This window comes from Scomber japonicus, chromosome 10 (assembly GCF_027409825.1).
Source record: "Scomber japonicus isolate fScoJap1 chromosome 10, fScoJap1.pri, whole genome shotgun sequence".
NCBI lineage: Eukaryota > Metazoa > Chordata > Actinopteri > Scombriformes > Scombridae > Scomber > Scomber japonicus.
In genome coordinates, this window is record NC_070587.1 from 757,133 (window position 1) to 782,126 (window position 24,994).

Below are 24,994 nucleotides of genomic sequence, written 5' to 3' on the forward strand. Positions count from 1 at the left end.
GCTTTTATTATTCTGCTGTTCATGGCTGCACAGAAGCTCAACATTTCTTTATATCCTTCTGATTTATTAAGAAGTAAAAACATCCTCGTGCATAAGACACCAGTGACAGTGGATGTAAAGTTTGTCTGCAGGCTTTAAATGCATGTAAAAGTCTGCATTGTGAATTCAGACATGCACAGAGCCCAAAGTATTTCTATCTCTAATTGTTAAGAAGGCAAAATTAAACATCACATCAAAATTAAAAAATGAGCCTAATAATCCTGTTTTTGTTTTTATTACACTCCTACTTTTAGGATATCTAAGAGGTAAAACATGTGTGCTTCAGTAAACTGTTTTTTTAAAGTAGGATTTCCACAACAGGTCTCAAATCCTGATCTCCCAGACCACAGATGCCTGCACTGACCGGTCAGCCAAAGTTCAGCTCATCAGACTCACACACAGCTATTTATAAAGCTGTGACAGAGACATCAGCGTAACCTCGCAACATGCTCGCTGTTATTCTTCCTCCTGGAAACAAAACAATAAACATAAAGACTCACTATCTGTGCCTCTCCATATTCTGTTAAGTCCATATTAACCCTTAAACAGACCTTACTAGTTATGTCATTTGCACCTCAAGTAAGGAAGGAATGAAGGAAAGAAGGAAGGAAGGAAAGGATGGAAGAAGGAAGGAAAGGAGGGAGGAAGGGAAGCAAGGGAGGAAGAAGGAAGGAAAGGAAGGAGGGAGGAAGGAAGGGAGGAAGAAGGAAGGAAAGGAAGGAGGGAGGAAGAAGGAAGGAAAGGAAGGAGGGAGGAAGGAAAGAAGGTAGGAAGAAAAGGAGGGAAGAAGGAAGGAAATGAGGGAGGAAGGGAAGGAAGGGAGGGAGGAAGAAGGAAGGAAAGGAAGGAGGGAGGAAGGAAGGAAGGTAGGAAGAAAAGGAGGGAAGAAGAAAGGAAATGAGGGAGGAAGGGAAGGAAGGGAGGGAGGAAGAAGGAAGGAAAGGAAGGAGGGAGGAAGGAAGGGAGGGAGGAAGAAGGGAGGAAAGGAAAGAAGGAAAGAACGAAGGAAAGGAGGGAGGAAGGAAGGACGGAAGGAAAGGAAAGAAGGGAGGAAGGAAGGTAGGATAGAAGGACAGAGGAAAGAAAGAGAGAAGGAGGGAAGGAGGAAAGAAGGAAGGAAAGAATTAAGAAGGAAATAAAGGAGGGAAGGAAAGGAAAAGAAAGGAAAGGAAAGGAAAGGAAAGGAAAGGAAAGGAGAGAGGAAGGAGGGAAGAAAAGGGGATGGAGGAAGTACAGACGGAAGGAAGGAAGGGAGGAAAGAAGAATTAGACGGGGTCAATTTGACCCGGGAGGACGACACAAGGGTTAACAGTGGATTTTCCCTGTTTAGTGTATCAGTGAAAAACAAATACAAACTTAAACATTAATGCAGCAGAAATTGCATCCTGAAGTTTTTTTTAAATATGGATGCACAATAAAGTGATATATGGTGCATATTTTAATATTTTCCAAAATGAGAAGACATAATTAATTGCAATGGAGTTGATCTAAGATGGGGAATATGTTTCTTCTCAGTGCTTTAGCTGCAGAGTAACAGGTGTGGAGTTAATGTGACTGCAGGTAATTAGGTGTTGAAAAGGAAACAGCTTCACTTACTCCATGTTTTTTATTCTTCCATTTAAAGGTGTTAAATCTAAAAATGCATCCACACATTACATCTCACATGGTGCAGTGTCATCATGACTCTCTCTTTGGATCAGCCTGCAAGTTTCCTCCATTCTGGTTAAATGAAGAGAACAACAGATCACCAAGGGAAAAAAAGAGAAAGACTGAAAAACTCATCTCGAGCTGCAACGATCAGACTCGTTTTCAGTCGTCTTTTAAGAAAGAAAAGTCAAAATTCTTAGTTTCCAGCCTCTAAATGTATATTAAAGGAGCATTCCCTGGTTTATAGTCTCCTCTGACTGTTAACCCTTCTGTTGTGCTCCTGGGTCAAATTGACCCATCTGTTCCTTTCTTCCCTCCCTTCTTCCTTCCTTCCTCCTTTCTTTCCTCCCTTCCTTCCTTCCTCCCTTCCTTCCTCCTTCCCTTCCTTCCTCCCTTCCTTCCTCCTTCCCTTCCTTCCTTCCTTCTTCCTTCTTCTTTCCTTCTTTCCTTCCTTCCTTCCTTCCTCCTTTCCTCCCTTTTTCCTTCTTCTTTCCTTCCGTCCCTTCTTCCTTCCTTCCTCCTTTCCTTCCTCCTTCCTTCTTCCTTCTTCTTTCCTTCCTTCCTTCCTCCTTTCCTCCCTTTTTCCTTCTTCTTTCCTTCCTTCCCTCCTTCCTTCCTTCCTCCTTTCCTCCATTTTTCCTTCTTCTTTCCTTCCTTCCCTCCTTCCTTCCTCCCTCCTTTCCTTCCTTCCTACTTCTCTACCTCCTTTCCTTCCTTCCTTCTTCCTTCCTTCCTTCCTACTCGAGCACAACAGGAGGGTTAAATGGATATCTTTGGGTTGTGGATTGTTGGCTCGTTGAGCTTTGGAAAGCAGTTTTTCATCATTTGCAGACCAAATGACTAATCAATAAATCAAGACAATAATCAATCAAATGAATCAATAATGAAAATAATTAGTTGCAGCTCTTAATTCAATGTTTCATCTGACAAATGGCCGACATGCCAGAGAGAGAAATGAGTTACGTAATGCTGATGATGTCATATGTATAACTCCTTTATGAACACCACCCAGCGGAGCAGAAACCGCAGCCTGTTGTGTAAACTGTTTATTTGGTCTGATAACTACGAGTTGAATCTTTATTTTTTTATGATGTTTGAATGGTGGTTGAAATAAAAAGTGCTTTTGGGTAATGGCCTCGGCTCGGCTTGATGGACGCGGTGGTGTAAAGTTACACTTAGGTCATTAATGAGGTTTGACAACAACTGATGATTGCCAATATGTCTGAAAAGCTGGATTGTTTTAATAAGAAAAAGACTGTAATTTGAAGATTAATTAAAAATTTAATCTTTTTTATCACTGCTAAGTATTAATGTCTTCTTTATCTGTAAATTAGATTATTATGATTTGAACAAAAAATGAAATATAGCAATATTTAGAGTAGGTGGGTTGGACTAACTGGGTTTATTTTCTGGCTCTTGCTTACAGCTCCGTCATCTTCGACTCAAATTAAACTTAAAATTTAAATTACTCACGACTAATAAGTGAAGTCATTGTTCCCCTTTCAGAGTGACGTCCACAGACTTTAATAATATAAATGTTCCAGTCATGGCTTTGAGTATAACGGCCTATAATAATGGTCTTTTCATGCCAGATGTTCTTCTTTAGTTTGGTCTACAGGCGTCTGCAATGTCGACTGAAACACACACACACACACAGACTCACACACACACACACACACACACACACACACACACACACACACACACGCGCACACACACACACGCACACACACACACACAGAGAGAGAGACACAGAGACAGGTAGAGGTGAATTAGTCATAGTTGCACCACACGCATTGCAGCACCCAACACCCAATCTGCTGGCAACAGTAATCAATAAGCGCCCTTGCTTAAGGTGACCTGGTCAAGGAAGGAAGGAAGGAAGGGAAGGAAGGAGGGAGGAAGGAAAGGAAGGAAGGACGGAGGAAAGAAGGAAGGAAGGAAGGTAGGGGGGAGGAAAGAAAGAGAGAAGGAGAGAGGGAGGAAGGGAAGAAAGAAGGAAGGAAAGAAGGAAGAAGAAAGGAAGGAAGGAAGAAGAAAGGGGATGGAGGAAGGAAAGAAGGAAGGGAGGAGAGAAGGAGGGAGGGAGGAAGAACAGACACACGCATTGCAGCACCCAACACCCAATCTGCTGGCAACAGTAATCAATAAGCGCCCTTGCTTAAGGTGACCTGGTCATGTGACGGACAGCTTCCTGTCAGGAAACAGCAGAAAAGAACTGCAGCGGTGAAAAGAGGGAACGTCACAGCTGCTCACTGCCGGGTTTTAATTCACCATTCTGGAGAATATACCCAGTTAGTCCAACCCACCTACTCTAAATATTACTATATTTCATTTTTTGTTCAAATCATAATAATCTAATTTACAGATAAAGAAGACATTAACCCTTTATTGGGCAAATAATTATATTTAGTAACTTCTGTAAATATCCCAAAATATCCTTCCTTCCTTCCTTCCTTCCTTTCCTTCCTCCCTGCCTTCTTTCTTCCCTTCCTCTTTTCCTTTCTCCCTCCCTCATTCCTTATTTCCTCCGTCCTTCCTTCCTTTCCTTCCTTCCATCTGTCCTTCCTCCCTCCCTCCTTCTCTCCTCCCTTCCTTCTTTCCTTCCTCCGTCCTTCCTTTCCTTCCTTCCTTTCCTTCCTTCCATCTGTTCTTCCTCCCTCCCTCCTTCTCTCCTCCTTTCCTTCTTTCCTTCCTCCATCCCCCTTTCTTCTTCCTTCCTTCCTTCCTTCCTTCTTTCTTCCCTTCCTCCCTCCCTCCTTCTCTCTTTCTTTCCTCCCCCTACCTTCCTTCCTTCCTTCTTTCCTCCGTCCTTCCTTCCTTCCTTTCCTTCCTCCCTCCTTCCTTCCCTTCCTCCCTTCCTTCCTCCGTCCTTCCTTTCCTTCCTTCCATCTGTTCTTCCCCCCTCCCTCCTTCTCTCCTCCCTTCCTTCTTTCCTTCCTCCATCCCCCCTTTCTTCTTCCTTCCTTCCTTCCTTCCTTCTTTCTTCCCTTCGTCCCTCCCTCCTTCTCTCTTTCTTTCCTCCCCCCTACATTCCTTCCTTCCTTCTTTCCTCCGTCCTTCCTTCCTTCCTTTCCTTCCTCCCTCCTTCCTTCCCTTCCTCCCTTCCTTCCTCCGTCCTTCCTTTCCTTCCTTCCATCTGTTCTTCCCCCCTCCCTCCTTCTCTCCTCCCTTCCTTCTTTCCTTCCTCCATCCCCCCTTTCTTCTTCCTTCCTTCCTTCCTTCCTTCTTTCTTCCCTTCCTCCCTCCCTCCTTCTCTCTTTCTTTCCTCCCCCCTACCTTCCTTCCTTCCTTCTTTCCTCCGTCCCTCCTTCCTTTCCTTCCTCCCTCCTTCCTTTCCATCCTTTCCTTCCTTCCTCCCTTCCTTCCTTCCTTCCTTTCAATGAGTGTCCTATAAAGGGTTAATACTTTGCAGTGATAAAAAAGATTCAATTTTTAATTAATCTTCATATTACAGTCTTTTTCTTTATTAAAACAATCCAGCTTTTCAGACATATTGGCAATCATCAGTTGTTGTCAAACCTCATTAATGACCTAAGTGTAACTTTACATCACCGCGTCCATCAAGCCGAGCCGAGGCCATTACCCAAAAGAACAAATAATGAATCTGTGAACTATTTATGATGCGGCTGACCTTGTCACTCCTGATAGATAATGTTTACGCCGCCAGCAGAAAGGCAGCAACCTCTTTTTGCTCCCCCCCCCCCCCCCCCCCCCCCGCAATTAACGTCTACCTCCTGCCCGCCCGCTCCGGTGTGCCAGGCATCAAAACAACCTGAATTCACAGCGATTAACTCGGCCGATCTCCACGTGCTCACCGGCCACCGAAAGCTGCCATCGCACCTGCTTCTCTGGGCAGCTTTTCAGTGGCACGGAGACCAGACTGAAACGTGCTTCCAGCAAAGTGCACGTAAAGGTTTGGTGCTCCGGCGAGTCTGTGGGGTCTTCGCCGGTGAGTCATCATTTGGCAGTTTTTTGGCTCCTTGGCTCTCGTCATAAAAGAGCTCAAATAAAAAGCACAATTAGAATAATCTTAACCCTTAAACAGACCTTACTAGTTATGTCATTTGCACCTCAAGTAAGGAAGGAATGAAGGAAAGAAGGAAGGAAGGAAAGGATGGAAGAAGGAAGGAAAGGAGGAAGGAAGGGAAGCAAGGGAGGAAGAAGGAAGGAAAGGAAGGAGGGAGGAAGGAAGGAAGGTAAGAAGGAAAGGAGGGAATAAGGAAGGAAAGGAGGGAGGAATGGAAGGAAGGGAGGAAGAAGGAAGGAAAGGAAGGAGGGAGGAAGGAAGGAAGGTAGGAAGAAAAGGAGGGAAGAAGGAAGGAAATGAGGGAGGAATGGAAGGAAGGGAGGAAGAAGGAAGGAAAGGAAGGAGGGAGGAAGGAAGGAAGGTAGGAAGAAAAGGAGGGAAGAAGGAAGGAAATGAGGGAGGAAGGGAAGGAAGGGAGGGGGGAAGAAGGAAGGAAAGGAAGGAGGGAGGAAGGAAGGAAGGTAGGAAGAAAAGGAGGGAAGAAGGAAGGAAATGAGGGAGGAATGGAAGGAAGGGAGGAAGAAGGAAGGAAAGGAAGGAGGGAGGAAGGAAGGAAGGTAGGAAGAAAAGGAGGGAAGAAGGAAGGAAATGAGGGAGGAAGGGAAGGAAGGGAGGGAGGAAGAAGGAAGGAAGAAAGAACAGAAGGAGGGACCATTTACCCTAACAGCTGAACTTAGATCTGAGGAAGGAAGGAAGGAAGGAAGGATGGACAAAGGAAGGAAGGACAGAGGAAGGAAGGAAGGAAGGAAGGAAGGAAGGAAGGAAGGAAGGAAGGAAGGAAGGACAGAGGAAGGACCCGGGAGGACAACAGGAAGGTTAAAGAGTCTGTATCTCCTGGTGCACGTTGCCTGTTTAAGGGTTAAAGTGGTGATCAGAGATTTCCTGTCTGTCATTAGGGATTATTTTGTGTGGTGCCATGCTTTTTGTTGCTATGGTGTTTTTTTTTTCTTTCTTTCTTTCTCTGCTGAACATCACAGATTGCATTTTAAAAGTGAGACTCATTTTTCATTCTTCATTTATCAGCTTTATCAACAGCTGTGAAACATAATCTCTGCCAAAAGCCTGACTAAACACTGAGCAGCAAACACATCAGCTTCCATGAACGGCTATATACTCAGTCACTAGTCGGAGAGTTGGTGGGTGCATGATGAGTGAGAAGCAATGTGTTCACTGCTTTCAATGCTTTCTACTTTTACACGTGTTAACCTTTAAACAGACAACATACACCAGGAGATACAGACTCTTAAACACCATGTTAGGAGCATGATTAGTTAAGGTTGTATGTGCTTTACCCCTTTTCTAATTAGTTAAAAAACTGAACTGGATTGGCAGAATTGAAGTATGTACTTTGATAGAAATAATAAAAATCAGTTTAGAAACTAGTATGTGTGTTATTAATCAGTCCCTCCAGGAATTCGTGATGTCGTGATCGCAACAATTAACGCAAATTCAACCAATCCACGCGATTATGATTATGTGCGGGCCTTTGCAATTTTGTCCAATCACCGCAACTTTTCTGCAAATTGGAGGCAAAAAATACCGTCTGCTGCCACGGTAACCTCAACTAATCCTGTGTGTCTGTGTTGTGTGCATGTGTCTGTGAGAGAGATAAATATTGTCAAATAAAATGTTAAACGGAGTGAAAACTGTCTTCAAAATATGAAGTTGAATGTGTAATGAGGTCAGAGATGGCGTGTGTGTGTGTCTCCCGCAATTTAATAGCAACTAAAGTGTTTAAAACATCGCAACATTTACCGCAATTTCTTTAAAATGCTGCCGCAAAATCAGACATTTTAGGCAACAATCAGAAAAAAATCCCGCGAAATCCTGGAGGGACTGATTAATGACCAGTGAAAGCAAGAATGTATTACCCCTCTATCTTTTTCAGTTGCAGGGGTGATAGTGAAAAAATATCCTGAGCCTGAACTTTTTTCCCTGGGAGGAGCCTAAGCCACGGTATATGCCCTGATTAGCATAATTGTAAAGTGGGATCCGTATTGCTTGTATAGCATACTGAGACTACGGATACTACAGCCATACCAGCAAAGCTCAGTCATTATTGTTGAGGAATGCGACCTCTGATGCTGATGTTTGCCTAATTGACCACTGCACTGACATCAGCAGAATTTGCCCTTATATTGTTTACTGTAGAACTGTACGGGTACAACCATGTATTCTGGGTACAGAGCAGTTTCTGAAATTATAACAAGAAATAAAAGGACTGATTTATCATTGTATACTGCTGTAAATTAAATACAGTGAATAACACTTCACAGTAAATAAAAATACATTTATATCAGTGTCAATCATCTAATATTCATAAGTGCTGCTTTAACCCTGAATCATGCAGCATATACATGTAAACTGGTGTAATATGAAAGTTAGCAGTCATACACACAACTGAGTTAGCTTAAATGATGCTAAATCGCGATCATGCTAACAACTAAAATAACAGACTTTCAAAGAGTGTAAATATACACCAGCAGCTAACAACACAATCAGAAGAGGAAAGTAACATGTACACTCTCATTTCACTTCCCTATGAACACAATTTACATCGTCAGTGACTGCTGCACCGCTGTAAACATGTCGAGTGGAGAACGTGAGGAAAAGAAGAGGAACTGAATAACTGCCTTCATAATAAAACCACCTACTTCAAAATAAAAGCATGCATACATAAATGTCCTTTGATTTGAAGAATTCATAACAATTATAATACTCAAAAGTAACTAGTAATTGATTTGTAGCCTAACCATTGACTAAACAGGGCATGAACAACCAGACATTCATTTTTCTGAAACATGCACCATTTATTTTAAATATTTTTTTAAACAGCTGAATTTTTTTTTTTTTCCCCAAACACGTTGGTACGCCGGAAATCCGGCGTGGCGCCGGAGCGCTATCAGGCCTGCAGTTGTTTTTACCATTATGACATTTTTATACCTTAATAGGGGCAACGTATCCTGGTGGAGATACAACTCAAAAAATCCAAAATATATTAAAAATATTTGTGGGAATGTTTTACTTAGATGCAAATAAGATAACTAGTAACATCACACATCTCATTTCCAGCTCCTGCCTGTTTAAGAAGTAAAGGATTTGCACATTTTATTTATAAGTTAGATCGATACCACTCTCTTATATCTGTGCATTAAGGAGCTGGAGCCAGGAGGTAATTAGCCTATAGCTTATAAACAGGAAGTAGGGGGAAAACAGCTATAGCCTGGTACCCTCTAAAGTCCCAAAATATACACACACACACACACACACACACACACACACACACACTACTGACTTCTCATTTCTCTTTGTGTATGGATTAAACAATGATGTGATTAGTGGACTGAGCTAGCAGCTAGCTAGCAGTTCCCCTCTGCTTTCAGTCTTTATGCTAAGCTAAGCTAAGCTAAGCTAAGGTTATCATTTACTGGCTCTAGCTCCATATTAGTAGAAAACAGCAGTGACCAGACATCTCAGTTTGTTCAGGATTGTCCCAGTTTCAAGCTGGATGTCACAAGTCCTGATAAATCCCTGTGAGACACTAAAATATTCAGTTTTTCACCACAATTAAAATAATACTTATAATATTAACTACTTGTTTCTAGCGCTTGCATGGATGTTTATCATGTTCTACCCCACTCATTCATACCTAACCCAATTCAAAGCATAAAAAATGCACCAGACGTCTGTACACAACACTGTCTGTCTGTATGTGTGTCAGTCAATCAGTGTGTTGCTTGCAGCTCTTTCTTACAGCACCTGTCATTATGCTAACTGTTAGCTATCATACTGAAGAAGAGAGAGGTGGTCGTTTCTGAAGAGCTCCAGGAAGCTTACGCCTTCCTTCATAAAGTACCTGGTAGTGATGGGAACGGCAGTCCTTTTTACTGAACTGAATCTTTAGAATCCGTTCATTAAAATGATTCGTTCAAAAGATTCGTTCACCGAATCGTTCAGTGCTCTCCGACTCCCTGAACTGATAAACAGCCAAATAATCCGTCATTCAGTTCATGATTCAGCCCTGAGGTTCACGTTCACTTACTGAGGGACGGTGCGTTCACGGACTATAGTATATAATCATTCGCGGGAGACGCAGCGCTGCTTATACATGCACTAAAATGATTACACGGTGAAAGTGTCCTCTGTGCACAGTAAAATAACATAACATGATGCTACACTGATGTTAGCAACATTTGCGTCCTCAGCAGGTCGTTCAATGCGTATATATGTCGCTGGTTCAATGAACGAACTGAGCGACGCGAGTCACGTTCGCTCAGGCGTCAACAATAGTCCCCCCCCCCAACCCCCCCACCCTCGCTGGCTGCGTCGTTCGCCGAAGATTCACGAGTGAGTCGCGGCAGCTCCCGACCGCCATGCTCGCGGCTGAGCTCAACTGAACTGAGAAAGGAACGAATCAGTTCATGAAGTGATTCGTTCAGTTCGTTCACTCAAAAGATTCGTTCGACCGACACAACACTACTACCTGGCAACAAAGATGCTGCATCCTGCACACACAAAAAAAAAACACACTGTGTTTCACTGAGAGCTCAAGAAAAGAAACTCAACACTGCAATGGTCATTTCCTTGTTGCTAAGCTAACACGTAGCATGTGAAACAACTACTCCTGTAATGACTGTACAGAGAACTTTATGAGAGCTGCAGGTTCACACTTTGAATATAAGGTGATATTTTCTACTAATGTAATATCCAAGTTTATTTCTTTATTTAATTTTATTTTATAAAACACTTAAACCACTTAACGCTTACACTAACCCTCGTCTTGCTCCCAGCATGACATGGAAAAGTAGACGTGCAATCAGTCACCTACCAACTAACACGGCTTAATCACCACTTGTGCACAATTGTACAAGCTCCATTAGAAGACAAATAACTCCGGATAAGAAGCTGAATCAAGCACATTTTCCAACATTTAAGAATAGTTAGTAATATATATTAGTAGAGTTTATATCTATTTAACCTCTGTTCTCGGATGTGGTGCTGTAAATTGGTTATACTCATAATATTAAGACAGATTTTGTATCTTTTGTTCTGTCTACTTATTACAAAGCCTGGCTGGTGAGACCATCCCCATGTTAAGTCATGCATGTATTTGCCCTTGTGTTGGGTGAAACCATCTACTACAGTGTCATTAAAGAGCCATTTACTGTTGGAAGGGCAGGTGATTAAAGTGTACTTTGGCTGGCCTAGGACGCCCTGCTCTCTGGGAAGCCTCCAGTAATCCATATCCCCAGTCAGTGTGACCTAACTGGCTCTGTGAGGCCCAGTTAAGAACTCAATCCCCTCTCATTAATGGAGGTAATGACTGTGATCAATCTAAAGTTGGTATGGGTGAGTGGGGCCCCGACAGCAAAGTAGGAGGGAGAAAAAGAGATAGGGAGATTGAGGTAAGGTAGGAGAAAGGAAAGGATAAAAGAAAAACAAGAACAAAAGAAGGTAGATTGGAAAGACAAAGAAAAATGGGAGCTGGATAAATAGGAAAGTTAAATGAAAGTGAAACTGGAAAAGTAAGTAAGCAAAGTTTGAGGCAAAAACAAAAGGAAAAAAGAAAGAAAGAGAGAAAGAGAAAGAATGAAGCATGAGATGGTGAGAGGGAAGAGATAACATTAAAAGAGAGTAAATCGAGTAAAGGGACACAAAGCGGGAGAAATTGAGAGGGTGAGAGTGGCGGAGGCAACAAAAGACGGAGAGAATCAAGAGAAAGGCAGATCAGGACAGGTGCTGCGACCCTTCCAGACAGGACACCGCCTCTTTTCTTTCCTTCCATTTGGAGCTCAGCCTCTCCCGACTCTCCCCCGAGATTTGCTTTGAGGATGGAGGAGAAAACGCCGCTCTCTGAAATCCTTCCACTCCGCTTAGACTTCCAGGCAATCAGAGGGCTCCCCGGAGATCTGATTACCTTTCTCTATGAAGCTAGATTAAGCTCTTTAATTAAAATGATTGGGCCTTATTATATGCTGTCACAACTTAAAGGACAGAAATCCCTCATGGCTCTTGAGTTCTGTCAAATTTCATCTGACATGTCTGAGTTTCTTCCCTCTCCTCTTGTCAATATTCAAAGTGGGTAAATGAGAAAAGAGTCACGGTTGAATATTCTTTGAATAAAAGATTGATAAGGTGAAAAATTTGCATTCACAAATAAGTGTGCATCGATGCTTACGATCATCCTTCTTTTTGTTGAAGGGGAGTAAAAAAAAAAAAAAAAGGGACATTATCTCAAATATTTAACAGCAGCAGGAGTCATTGATTTGAATTCACACTGATTTATCTCTTTCCAATTTCATCTGAAAGCAAATGATCCACATCTAATTTCTGTTGGGAAGTTTCTACGGTTACACGCCGCCATCCAAAAATCTCCACAAATGAGAACATTTGCTGCAGCACGGCTCAGGTATGGAGCCAATCTAATCACATACTCATCAGGTTTGCTGCTGTCTCCCAACGTCTGTCTGTATGGGATTTTTTTCCAAGCCAGCGGGTACAGAGTTAGGCATAAAAGCAGGGTTTGTGTGAGTGTGTGTGTGTGCGTGTGTGTGTGTGTGTGTGTGTGTGTGTGTGTGTGGAGAAGGGTGGGGTGGCGGCGGAGGGCGTCAGCTACCGATGAGGACCAGAGGAAGGGAAGCTGTGGAAGGAAAAAAAGCCAGAGCTAGCCTCCTGCCTCCTGCCTCCTGCCTCCTGCCTCCTGCCTCCTGCCTCCCTGCCTCCCTGCAGCCGGCTCCATTGTACAGCTCCTGTCAGTGCTGGCATGGCTCCCCTGACAATCTGCTCTTTAATAGCTAATATCAGGGTACATTTCCTCAGGCGCTGGACTGGAACTGAGAGATGGCAGGCTATGCTGTGGGCATTTCTCTCTATCCTTCTTTGCCTTCTCTCTCTCTCTCTCTCTCTCTCTCTCTCTCTGGCGCTTGGTGTAAGGACACGCAAACACACACACACACACACACACACACACACAAACTTGACAGGCGGCCGCTGAGTCATCCAGCTAATCTATACTATCTCACTGTGTCCAGCTGTCCATCTCAGAGCAAGTTCACAGATGAGGTAAAGACTATGGATGTTACAGTAAGTGGCTTTTATAAAGAATCCGCTCTGTGATTGCATGCTTTCACGCGGAGTCATTATAACTCGACGGTGCACTTAAAGCCCTCGCACATCGACTTACACCACTCTGAGACGGACTCTAAATGAATAGTTTTATTTCACAATGAATTTCTTCCATTATGTTGTGTGTGAAGTTGTTTTCATGCTGGGTTACAGTGACTTTCGTTATATACTAAAAAAAAAAAACAACTTTAACCCTTAAACAGGCAGGAGTGGATAATTAGATGTAAAAATCCTAATGTGATGTCACTAGTTATGTCATTTACACCTAAAGTAAAACATTTCCTTCATATTTTTAATATATTTTGGATTTTATGAGTTGTATCTCAACCAGGATGCTTTGCCCTTATTAACCCTCCTGTTGTGTTCGAGTCAAGGAAGGAAGGGAAGAAGAAGGAAGGAAAGGAGGGAGGAAGGAGGAAAGGAAGGGAGTAAAGGAAAGAAGGCAGGGAGGAAGGAAGGAAGGACGGAGAGAGAGAGGAAGGAATGACAGAAGAAAGAAAGGGGGATGGAGGAAGGAAGGAAGGACGGGAGGAAAGGAAATAAGGAAGGGAGGAAGGAAGGAAGGAGAGAGAGAGGAAGGAATGACAGAAGGAAGAAAGGGGGATGGAGGAAGGAAGGAAGGACCAAGGAAAGAAGTAAGGAAGGAAGGAAGGTAGGGGAAGGAAGAAAGGGGCATGGAGGAAGGAAAGAAGGAAGGAAGGGAGGCAAGAGAGAAGGAGAGAGGAAGGACAGATGGAAGGAAGGAAGGAAAGAAGGAACAGTCAAAACAGACGAGTCAATTTGACCCGGGAGGACGACAGGAAGGTTAAGGTATAAAATGGTGATAATGGTAAAAACACTTAAATGTGTTATTTAACATAGTAAAGTGAAACATTCTGCTCATTAATATCACACATACTAGTTTCTAAACTGATTTTTATCATTTCTATCAAAGTATAAACCTACAACAAGCTTCAATTCTACCAATTAAAGGCTCATATACAATTAAACAACCACCTTAACCAATCATGCTCCTTAAAGAGTCTCCTGGTGCACGCTGCCTGTTTAAGGGTTAAACTTGAAAGTTGTGCCAACAGAAAAACACAGACACAAAAAAAAAAAAAACTAAAAACGAGACAGTAAGTTGTGAAGTCGCCCTCGAAAATGACCTGTAGATATATTTGAGTGACAGATGCCCGATAGCAGCCGCAGTAATTATGACCCAGAGCGGTGGCTCAGTTCAGATGACGTCTATATATGTTGACAATTCTCCTCATTCAGAGGCGGAGGCGTGGACGGAGGCATTAAACCAAAAGTGGACGTTGCTACAGGAGATCGCTGTCGGTTTGTTCTCCGTGTCCAACTGTGACAGTCGAGACAGATTTTATAAAAAAAAAAGGCTATGATCGTGAACTATGATCGTCTCCTAAGCTTATCCCTGGGGTTATTACTGTAGCCATGACGACGAAGGTCAGCTAACTTTAAGTAACTAACTTTAAAACCACATTGCATGTTTCTCTCTTTAACCCTTTATAGGACACTCATTGAAAGGAAAGGAGGAAGGAGGGGAGGAAGGAAGGAAGGAAAGATGGAAGGAAGGAAGTATGGAAGGAAAGGAAGGAAGGACGGAGGAAAGAAGGAAGGAAGGAAGGTAGGGGGAAGGAAAGAAAGAGAGAAGGAGGGAGGGAGGAAGGAAGGGAAGAAAGAGGGAAGGAAGGAAGAAGAAAGGGGGATGGAGGAAGGAAAAAAGGAAGGGAGGAGAGAAGGAGGGAGGGAGGAAGGACAGATGGAAGTAAGGAATGGAAGGAAGGACGGAGGAAGGAAAGAAGGAAGGGAGGAGAGAAGGAGGGAGGGAGGAAGGACAGATGGATGGAAGGAAAGGAAGGAAGGACGGAGGAAATAAGGAACGAGGGAGGGAGAAAGGAAAAGAGGAAGAAGAAGGCAGGGAGGAAGGAAAGAAGGAAGGAAGGATATTTTGGGATATTTACAGAAGTTACCAAATATAATTATTTGCCCAATAAAGGGTTAACTCAAATCATGATCTTCTCCCAAAATCTAAACAAGTGGGTTTTTGTGCCCGAACCTAACCGAACCTTCACCACAGCGTTCTCACACAATGAAACATCATTATATTACAAACAGATGATGAAGATGATGTCCTATCGATTATTGCCAATAGGTGTGCCAGATTTAGGAAACGCCTCTATGTGTCATCCTCGGTCAAACCAAATATTTGGTCATTTAATTTGGAGGACTTGTTGGAAAACAGCTGCCACAACATAAATACTCATCATTAATAAAACACTGACCTGTCAGCTCTTAAATGACACAACCAGGTGAATTCCTTTAAAGAAAAATCATGCTTTATTGTTGCCAGCATGGGTGTGCTCTGTTGTGCTTTGGAATAAAGTGATCACACACTAAATATATCATCCACTGGTCATTTCAAAGCCAAAAAAGCCCACTGAAATCCAGCTCTGCAAAAAGCAGGCCGAGCTCTGCCCTCCCTGTCGTTTCCCTCCCTTCTCTCACCACGGCCATTACTCTTCCCTCTTCCCTGAACTCTGCTTTTCATTAGAGCCGGTTTTGTGACAACCCTCCTGTTGTCCTCAGGTCAAGGAAGGATAGAAGGAAGGAAAAGAGGAAGGAGAGAAGGAAGGAAGGAAAGGAGTAAAGAGGGAGGAAGGAAGGAAGGAAGGAAGGAAAGAAAGGAAGAAAGGAAGGAAGGAAAGGAGCAAGGAGGAAGGAAGGAGGGAAGGGAGGGAGGAAGGAAGGAAGGAAGGAAGGAAGGAAGGAAGGAAGGAAGGAAAGAACGAAAGAAAGGAAGGAAGGAAGGAAAGAGGAAAGGAGTAAGGAGAGAGGGAGGAAGGAAAGGAGCAACTACTCTTCCCTGAACTCTGCTTTTCATTAGAGCCGGTTTTGTGACAACCCTCCTGTTGTCCTCAGGTCAAGGAAGGATAGAAGGAAGGAAAAGAGGAAGGAGAGAAGGAAGGAAGGAAAGGAGTAAAGAGGGAGGAAGGAAGGAAGGAAGGAAGGAAAGAAAGGAAGAAAGGAAGGAAGGAAAGGAGCAAGGAGGAAGGAAGGAGGGAAGGGAGGGAGGAAGGAAGGAAGGAAGGAAGGAAGGAAGGAAGGAAGGAAGGAAAGAACGAAAGAAAGGAAGGAAGGAAGGAAAGAGGAAAGGAGTAAGGAGAGAGGGAGGAAGGAAAGGAGCAACTACTCTTCCCTGAACTCTGCTTTTCATTAGAGCCGGTTTTGTGCCACTGATATACCGTCAAATACTTCAGCCTTGCAGATAATGCAGCATTTACCCTCCTCGACAATTAATTCTGCTGACATCTGAGCACATTAATATTCATTACCCGGTGCCACTTGTGACAAACCGTCGCCCCCATACACGCACTGTAGATACGATGGTGAGATGGTGTGGAGGAAATCTGCTGGGTTTTTTTTATTTTTTTATTTTTTATTTTTTTAAGGGCACTGAAATGATTTATAGCCATTTGCCTGTTTGGTGATGACGGCTTGTTGTTTAAAGGGTCTCTGAGGTCTTTGCCTGTGGATAATGTGTTTACAATTTTCCCAAGGCCTAAGTGTACATTTAATATCAGGCCTGTGCAGAGTCCATTACAGATAAGTATCTCAGTGCAGGTGCAGTGGGAGGGGGGGGGGGGGTCAAGGTTTAAATCCTACCTTTACTGTTTAGGCTTCTAGCAAAGTGTATATTGGGAGGGATGATGCATTAAAAAGGGCTACAGATACTTCACCACTCACCTGATATGGATGCTAACACCTACAATTTAAAGCTAAAAGGCTCCACTTTAAAAGAGGGATGTAATATTGCACATTTGCAGCTCTATATTTATATTCTAGGCCTCTACTGGAATATCTTTGCATGATTTACAGGTGAAGAAACTCCTTATTTATCTGACACTGGCTCTTTATGCAGCCCCTTCAGTTCAGCCTCTGTCTCTTTAAGGTCCCTCTCCTGATGAGCCCACTCTGCTCCGATTGGCCGTCCGCCCCTCGGTAGACTTCCACAAACTCAGGAGGCCAAATAATAAATAAACAGTAGAAGCAGGTTTTAACTTCTTTTTCTTGTTTCTTCACTTAAAAAAAATGTCAACCTCTCAATGTCAGCTTCTCCAATCCTCCCATATCTGTTCAAGCTCAGATTCAATCCAGAATATGTGAGTGGACAACATAAACAACCAACCCTTTCCTTCCCTCCTTCCTTCTTTCCTTCCTTACCTCCTTCTCTCTTCCTTCCCTCCCTCCTTCCTTCTTTCCTCCCCTCCCTACTTCCTTCTTTTCTCCCTCGTTTCTTCCTTACTTCCTTCTCTCTTTCTTTCCTCTCTCCGTTCCTTCTTTCTTCCTTCCTTCCTTCTTCCTTCCTTCCCTCCTTTCCTTCCTTCCTTCTCTCTTTCTTTCCTCCCTCCTTCCTTCTTTCCTCCCTCCATTCCTTCCTTCCTTCCTCCCTCCCTCCTTTCCTTCCTTCCTTCTCTCTTTCTTTCCTCCCTCCTTTCCTCGCTCCTTTCCTTCCTTCATTCTCTCTTTCTTTCCTCCCTCCTTCCTTCTTCCTTCCTTCCTTCCTCCTTTCCTTCTTCCTTCCCTCCTCCCTCCCTCCCTTCTCTCTTTCTTTCCTCCCTCCTTCCTTCCTCCTTTCCTTCCTTCCTCCCTCCTTTCCTTCCTTCTTTCTTCCTTCCTTCTTCCTTCCCTCCCTCCCTCCCTCCCTTCCTTCCTTCCTTCTTCCTTCCTTCTGTCCTTCTTTCTTCCCTCCTTCCTCCCTCCTTTCCTTCCTTCTTCCTTCCCTCCTTTCCTTCTCTCCTTCCCTTCCTTCTTCCTTCCTCCTTTTTCCCTCCTTTCCTTCCTTGACTCGAGGACAACAGGAGGGTTAAGCAGGTTTATCACCAAATGATCGTCTCATGTCAGAACTTCTGGCTTCAATACTGAAACGACCTGTATGATTATATTTAAACCGCAGCTCATTTTCATGCGTGATTTCATCCTCTTTTCTTTGTACAACATCATTTCCCCCCAGCGACTGTTCATTATGTTACACCACATGTCACCATAAAGTCAATCAAGGCAAACACGGTACATGATTACCTCATAACCGCCAGCTTCAAGTAAAGGTATCAATTATTTAAAGTGCAATTAAGATATAAAAGCTCACATTTTAATTTTTAATTCTAGGGAAAGTAAAAAAAAATTAAAAATAAGTTCAATATGAAAATGTTCAACTTGGCAGATATATTCATCACATTTGCTTCCTTATACTTGGTGGACACTCATGGAAAGGAAGGGAGGAAGGAAAGGAAGGAAGGAAGGATGTAAGGAAGGAAGGAGGGAGGAAGGAAAGGAAGGAAGGACGGAGGAAAGAAGGAAGGAAGGAAGGTAGGGGGGAGGAAAGAAAGAGAGAAGGAGAGAGGGAGGAAGGGAAGAAAGAAGGAAGGAAGGAAGAAGAAAGGGAGATGGAGGAAGGAAAGAAGGAAGGGAGGAGAGAAGGAGGGAGGGAGGGAGAACAGATGGAAGGAAGGAAAGGAAGGAAGGAAGGACGGAGGAAGGAAAGAAGGAAGGGAGGCGAGAAGAAAGGGAGATGGAGGAAGGAATGAAGGAAGGGAGGAGAGAAGGAGGGAGGGAGGGAGGACAGATGGAAGGAAGGAAAGGAAGGAAGGGAGGAGAGAAAGAGGGAGGGAGGAAAAACAGATGGAAGGAAGGAAAGGAAGGAAGGAAGGAAGGACGGAGGAAGGAAAGAAGGAAGGGAGGCGAGAAGAAAGGGAGATGGAGGAAGGAATGAAGGAAGGGAGGAGCGAAGGAGGGAGGACAGATGGAAGGAAGGAAAGGAAGGAAGGACGGCGGAAATAAGGAACAATGAAGGGAGAAAGGAAAAGAGGAAGGGAAGAAAGAAGGCAGGGAGGAAGGAAGGAAGGAAGGAAAGAAGGAAGGAAGGAAGGAAGGAAGGATATTTTGGGATATTTACAGAAGTTACCAAATATAATTATTTGCCCAATAAAGAGTTAATATATAAGCAAAGGTCTCATATTTTATGTAGTCATAAAAAACAATTAAGTGCATGAGGGTGGGAGTGAGGGTGGGAGTGAGGGTGGGGGGTGGGAGGTGGGGGGGGGAGGTGGGGGGGGTTACAAAAACTACCCTGACTGTCATTCTTTTTAGCGGTTTTGGGTTAAAAAATGAATCTAAAATTTCACCACTACTGTCGTTTAAAGATCTGTGGACCTCCGAGATGACAGCCAGAGAGTGCATTACATCACCTGAAAGCCCTCTTTACGGGAAATGTCGACAAATGGCTGCATGGATTAGCTCAGGGGAAGCTTCACTGCAAAATTGCTCCACTTAATGGTTTGACATTTGTGTAGCAGCTAAGTAATTCTGCAGGACGTGAGACGGGTTCCTGCTCGGTGAAAAAAAAAAACCCCTAAAATAACATATAAGCTCGCCATGTGGTCTGTGTGAGGTCAAATATATCAGATTAACTACTACTGCTCATTCTGTTCTCTCTAAATCAAATGGAGAATTAACCCTCCTGTTCTCCTCAGGTCAAGGAAGGATAGAAGGAAGGAAAAGAGGAAGGAGAGAAGGAAGGAAGGAAAGGAGTAAAGAGGGAGGAAGGAAGGAAGGAAAGGAAGGAAGGAAGGAAGGAAGGAAAGGAGCAAGGAGGGACGAAGGAAGGAAGGGAGGAAGGAAGGAAGGAAGGAAAGAAAGAACGAAAGAAAGGACAGGAGGAAGGAAGGAAAGGAGTAAGGAGGGAGGAGGAAGGAAGGAAAGAAGGAAGGAGGGAGGAAGGAAGGAAGGGAGGGAGGAGGAAGGAAGGAAAGATAGAAGGAAGGAAAGGAGTAAGGAAAGAGGGAGGAAGGGAAGAAGGAAGGAAGGAAGGAAGGAAGGAAGGAAAGGAGCAAGGAGGGAGGAAGGAAGGAAGGAAGGAAGGAAGGAAGGAAGGAAAGGAGTAAGGAGAGAGGGAGGAAGGAAAGGAGGAAGGATGGAAAGGAGTAAGGAGGGAGGGAGGGAGGAGGAAGGAAGGAAAGGAGTAAGGAGGGAGGGAGGGAGGAGGAAGGAAGGAAAGAAGGAAGGAAAGGAGTAAGGAGAGAGGGAGGAAGGAAAGGAGTAAGGAGAGATGGAGGAAGGAACGAACGAAGGAACGAAGGAAAGGAGTAAGGAGAGAGGGAGGAAGGAAGCAAGGAAGAACAGTCAAAAGAGATGGGGTCAATTTGACCCGGGAGGACGACAGGAGGGTTAAATGACTAGTGCAATAATTGTAATATTTAAAAGTCAAAATCACCAATCCTTCATTCCCTCTAAGGCATACAGAACAATTTGTGGATGGGCATCTGAATTGTTAAGTGGTTGTGTTTTCACCCCCGAGCAATCTTTAATCCTCAAGTGTGAATATGTCAGACTCGATAAAATAGGTCACGGTACACCATGAGCTCCAGAAAATGTGCTCCTCATTTAAATAGTTGTGGAACATTGGAAGAAGAAGACATGGAGGTAGAGGTAAAATTAATCCCAGAGTGCTGCAGCAGCTAAAATGTGTTTCCAATTCCTTTAAAAAACTTCTATTGTTACAGTTGAAGAGGAAGACTTTCATTGGGCCAATTTCATGACTTAACACTAGGCAGCTTAAAAAATATTACAGTGGAGGAGACACACACAGAGAGAGAGAGAGAGGGCAACGCTCCTCAGCAGTGGTTTCAGTTGCCAGAACCAAAAACGTTCTCCTCCACAGAACCGGTGTGAAACACAGCAGATAAAATCCTCTCAAAAAAAAAAAAAAAAGAAATCTGAATCTGCATCTGGTTCCTGTCAGGTGCTTAGAGCTGTAGTTAGTTTAGTTTACTTTGAGGCAAGGCAAGGAAAGAGGGAGGAAGGAAAGGAAGGAAGGAAGGTAGGGGGGAGGAAAGAAAGGAAGGAAGGTAGGGGGGAGGAAAGAAAGAGAGAAGGAGGGAGGGAGGAAGAACAGATGGAAGTAAGGAAAGGAAGGAAGGAAGGATGGAGGAAGGAAAAGAGGAAGGGAAGAAAGAAGGCAGGGAGGAGGGAAAGGGAGGAAGGAAAGGGAGTAAAGCAAGAAGGAAGGAAGGCAAGGAAAGAGGGAGGAAGGAAGGCAAGGAAGGAGGGTAGGAAGGGAGGAAAGAAAGAGAGAAGGAGGGAGGGAGGGAGGAAGAACAGATGGAAGTAAGGAAAGGAAGGAAGGAAGGATGGAGGAAGGAAAAGAAGGAAGGACGGAGGAAGGAAAGAGGGAGGAAAGACAGATGGAAGGAAGGAAAAGAAGGAAGGATGGAGGAAATAAGGAACGAGGGAGGGAGAAAGGAAAAGAGGAAGGGAAGAAAGAATGCAGGGAGGAGGGAAAGGGAGGAAGGAAAGGGGGAAGGAAGGAAGGAAGGAAGGAAGGAAGGAAGGAAGGAAGGCAAGGAAAGAGGGAGGAAGGAAAGGAAGGAAGGAAGGTAGGGAGGAGGAAAGAAAGATAGAAGGAGGGAGGGAGGAAGAACAGATGGAAGTAAGGAAAGGAAGGAAGGAAGGATGGAGGGAGGAAAGACAGATGGAAGGAAGGAAAAGAAGGAAGGACGGAGGAAATAAGGAACGAGGGAGGGAGAAAGGAAAAGAGGAAGGGAAGAAAGAAGGCAGGGAGGAGGGAAAGGGAGGAAGGCAGGAAGGAAGGAAGGAAGGCAAGGAAGGAGGGAGGAAGGAAAGGAAGGAAGGAAGGTAGGGGGGAGGAAAGAAAGAGAGAAGGAGGGAGGGAGGAAGAACAGATGGAAGTAAGGAAAGGAAGGAAGGAAGGATGGAGGAAGGAAAGAGGGAGGAAAGACAGATGGAAGGAAGGAAAAGAAGGAAGGACGGAGGAAATAAGGAACGAGGGAGGGAGAAAGGAAAAGAGGAAGGGAAGAAAGAAGGCAGGGAGGAGGGAAAGGGAGGAAGGTAGGAAGGAAGGAAGGAAGGAAGGAAGGAAGGAAGGAAGGAAGGATATTTTGGGATATTTACAGAAGTTACCAAATATGATTATTTGCCCAATAAAGGGTTAATCAGAAGTTCCACCAGGAATAAGAAAGTTTTAAGGCTGACACCTGGCCCGAGATAACGGGATTTAAAGAGCCACCTGGCTGCGACGTGCTGAATATTAAGTTACACACAGTCAGCGAGGAGTCAGCGAGGAGTCAGCGAGGAGTCAGCGTACAACAATGTGCACCCGTGAAAATGTAATTAAAAAATGGAATAATGGAGGAAACACAAAATACCAGCCCAGTATCCCAAGGAATTATATTCACACTGGACTATTCTGCTGCACTCTTTCATGTACACTGCCAGCATTCAGAGCCAGTGCATTAACCCTCCTGTTGTGCTCAGGTCAAGGAAGGAAGGAAGGAAGGAAGGAAGGAAATGAGGAAGGAACGAAGGAAGGAAAGAATTGGGGAAAAAAGGAAATAAGGAAGGAACGAAGGAAGGGAGGAAAAGAGGGAGGAAGGAATTGGGGACAGAAGGAAATGAGGAAGGAACAAAGGAAGGGAGTAAAGGAGGAAAGAAGGAAGGGAGGAAAAGAGGAAGGAAGGAAGTAATGAAGGAGGAAAAGAGGAAAGAAGTAAGGAGAGGAAAGAAGGAATGAGGAAGGAAGGAAGGAAGGAAGGAAGGAAGGAAGGAGGAAAAGAGGAAGGAAGTAAGGAACAGTCAAAAGAGATGGGGTCAATTTGACCCAGGAGCACAACAGGAGGGTTAAGTATTGTGTCTTTTGTGTAGCAAGGCAGGGAAGTGGAGGTGTGGAGGTAGAGATGGTGCATGGGAAGGCAGGGAAGTGGAGGAAGTGGAGGTGTGGAGGTGTGGAGGTAGAGATGGTGCATGGGAAGGCAGGGAAGTGGAGGTGTGGAGGTAGAGATGGTGCATGGGAAGGCAGGGACGTAGAGGTGTGGAGGTAGAGATGGTGCATGGGAAGGCAGGGAAGTGGAGGTGTGGAGGTAGAGATGGTGCATGGGAAGGCAGGGAAGTGGAGGAAGTGGAGGTGTGGAGGTGTGGAGGTAGAGATGGTGCATGGGAAGGCAGGGAAGTGGAGGTGTGGAGGTAGAGATGGTGCATGGGAAGGCAGGGACGTAGAGGTGTGGAGGTGTGGAGGTAGAGATGGATGGTGCATGGGAAGGCAGGGAAGTGGAGGTGTGGAGGTGTGGAGGTAGAGATGGTGCATGGGAAGGCAGGGAGGTGGAGGTGTGGAGGTGTGGAGGTAGAGATGGATGGTGCATGGGAAGGCAGCACATCTCAATTTCATGCAAGAGAACAAGAGTTTCTGCTCCGTTACAGACAAGCAAATACCGTTAACCTTTATATGAAAGGGGGATATAACATGCTTTTTATTATTCTGTCATTTATATACTGTTATGATGATGTTGGATGTTGATGTTAAACATGGTCAAAGATCCAAAACTTAAAGTGAATTTATGTAAAAATGTTCCCTGCAAGTCAAAATTCAGGACTAATTTCCCTTTGACCTTTTACCATATCACGTTTAGTTCTCCCTTTTATTAACCCTTGTGTCGTCCTCCCGGGTCAAATTGACCCCGTCTTATTCTTCCTTCCTCCCTTCCTTCTTTCCTTCCTTATTCCTTCCTCCCTTCCTTCTTTCCTCCCTCCCTCCATCTCTCTTTCTTTCCTCTGTCCTTCTTTCATACCTTCCTTCCTTCCTTCTTTCCTTTCCTCCCTTCCTTCCTTCCTCCATCCTTTCCTTCCTTCCTCCATCCTCCATTCCTTCCTTCCTCCCTCCTTTCCTTTCCTCCCTTCCTTCCCTTCTTTCCTTCCTCCATCCTCCATTCCTCCCTCCTTTCCTTCCTTCTTTCCTTTCCTTTCCTCCCTTCCTTCCCTTCTTTCCTTCCTTATTCCTTCTCCCTTCCTTCTTTCCTCCCTCCCTCCTTCTTTCCTTTCCTCCCTCCCTTCCTTCCTCCCTCCCTCCTTTCCTTCCTTCCTCCCTCCCTCCCTCCCTCCCTCCCTTCCTTCCTTGACTTGAGGACAACAGGAGGGTTAAATGGGACGTATCATGTTTTTTTGCTATTTTGTTATTTATATAGTGTTATTATATAAATTATTATCGTCAGGATCCAGTTCACCGCTGCTCCCTCTTTCTGTGTCCATGTTTTCTTTCCCCCAGGGCTGGGCGGGGCCTTCTGGTAGCTTCTGCATCCACCCTCCTCTGCACACCTGAGTTTCATCAACCTGGTTCCCTGCTCTTCACATCTACAGCATTAATAAGCCGGTCTCTTCCTCCACTCATCACCAGTTCGTTGTCTCATCCACCGTTGTAACGCTCTCGGCTCTTTGCTCCTGTGTGTTTTTGTATACCTTGACCCCAGTTTTTGGATTTTTGGATTATACTTTGCTTTGGGCTTACCTGTTTTGTGTTTCTTTTCTCTACCCGGCCCTCAGCCTCGCCTCGCCTCGTCCAGCCCTGTCGTCTCCAGCTGCATTTTTGTTTCTTGTTTTTTTTGTCTAAATAAACCGTCCTTGGTTTCTGATCTGCACTGTGGGTCCAGTCTTTGTTCTGTTCAGTAAACTCCTGATAATTATGTCAGATGTCTCTTTAACCCTTAAACAGGCAACGTGCACCAGGAGATACAAACTCTTTAACCTTCCTGTTGTCCTCCCGGGTCCTTCCTCTGTCCTTCCTCCCTTCCTTCCTCAGATCTAAGTTCAGCTGTTAGGGTAAATGTTCCCTCCTTCTGTCCTTTCTTCCTTCCTTCATCTGTCCTTCCTTCCTTCCTCCTTTCCTTCCTTCATTCCTTCTTCCTCCCTTCCTTCCTTCCTTCCTTCCTCTCTCCCTCCCTTCCTCCTTTCCATCCTTCTTCCTCCCTCCTTCCTTTCCTTCCCTTCTTCCCTCCTTTCCTTCCCTTCCTCCCTCCTTTCATTCCTTCTTCCTCCCTCCTTCCTTCCTTCCTTCTTCCTCCCTTCCTTCCTCCCTCCCTTCCTTCCTCTCTCCCTCCCTTCCTCCTTTCCATCCTTCTTCCTCCCTCCTTCCCTTCCTTCCCTTCTTCCCTCCTTTCCTTCCTTCTCCCTCCCTTCCTTCCCTTCCTCCCTCCTTTCCTTCCTTCCTTCCTCCTTTCCTTCCTTCCTTCAGGTGCAAATGACATAACTAGTAAGACCTGTTTAAGGGTTAAACATGGTCAAAGATCCAAAACCAAGTCAAGATTC

The 24,994-nt window shown here is 44.5% G+C and overlaps 1 protein-coding gene across 1 annotated transcript in view; it reads right to left on the reverse strand.

Annotated features, from left to right (window-relative positions):
- znf385d (zinc finger protein 385D) overlaps positions 1–23,073 on the reverse strand; it is a 64,113-nt gene extending 41,040 nt beyond the window's left edge. The window contains exons 1-3 of the mRNA XM_053326817.1: positions 22,531–23,073; positions 10,200–10,221; positions 10,029–10,109 (exon numbers count right to left, since the gene is read on the reverse strand). Of these exons, the coding sequence (XP_053182792.1) occupies positions 10,029–10,109; positions 10,200–10,221; positions 22,531–23,073 (646 nt within the window). The remainder of the gene's footprint in view (positions 1–10,028; positions 10,110–10,199; positions 10,222–22,530) is intronic.
- Positions 23,074–24,994: the final 1,921 nt, after the last annotated feature.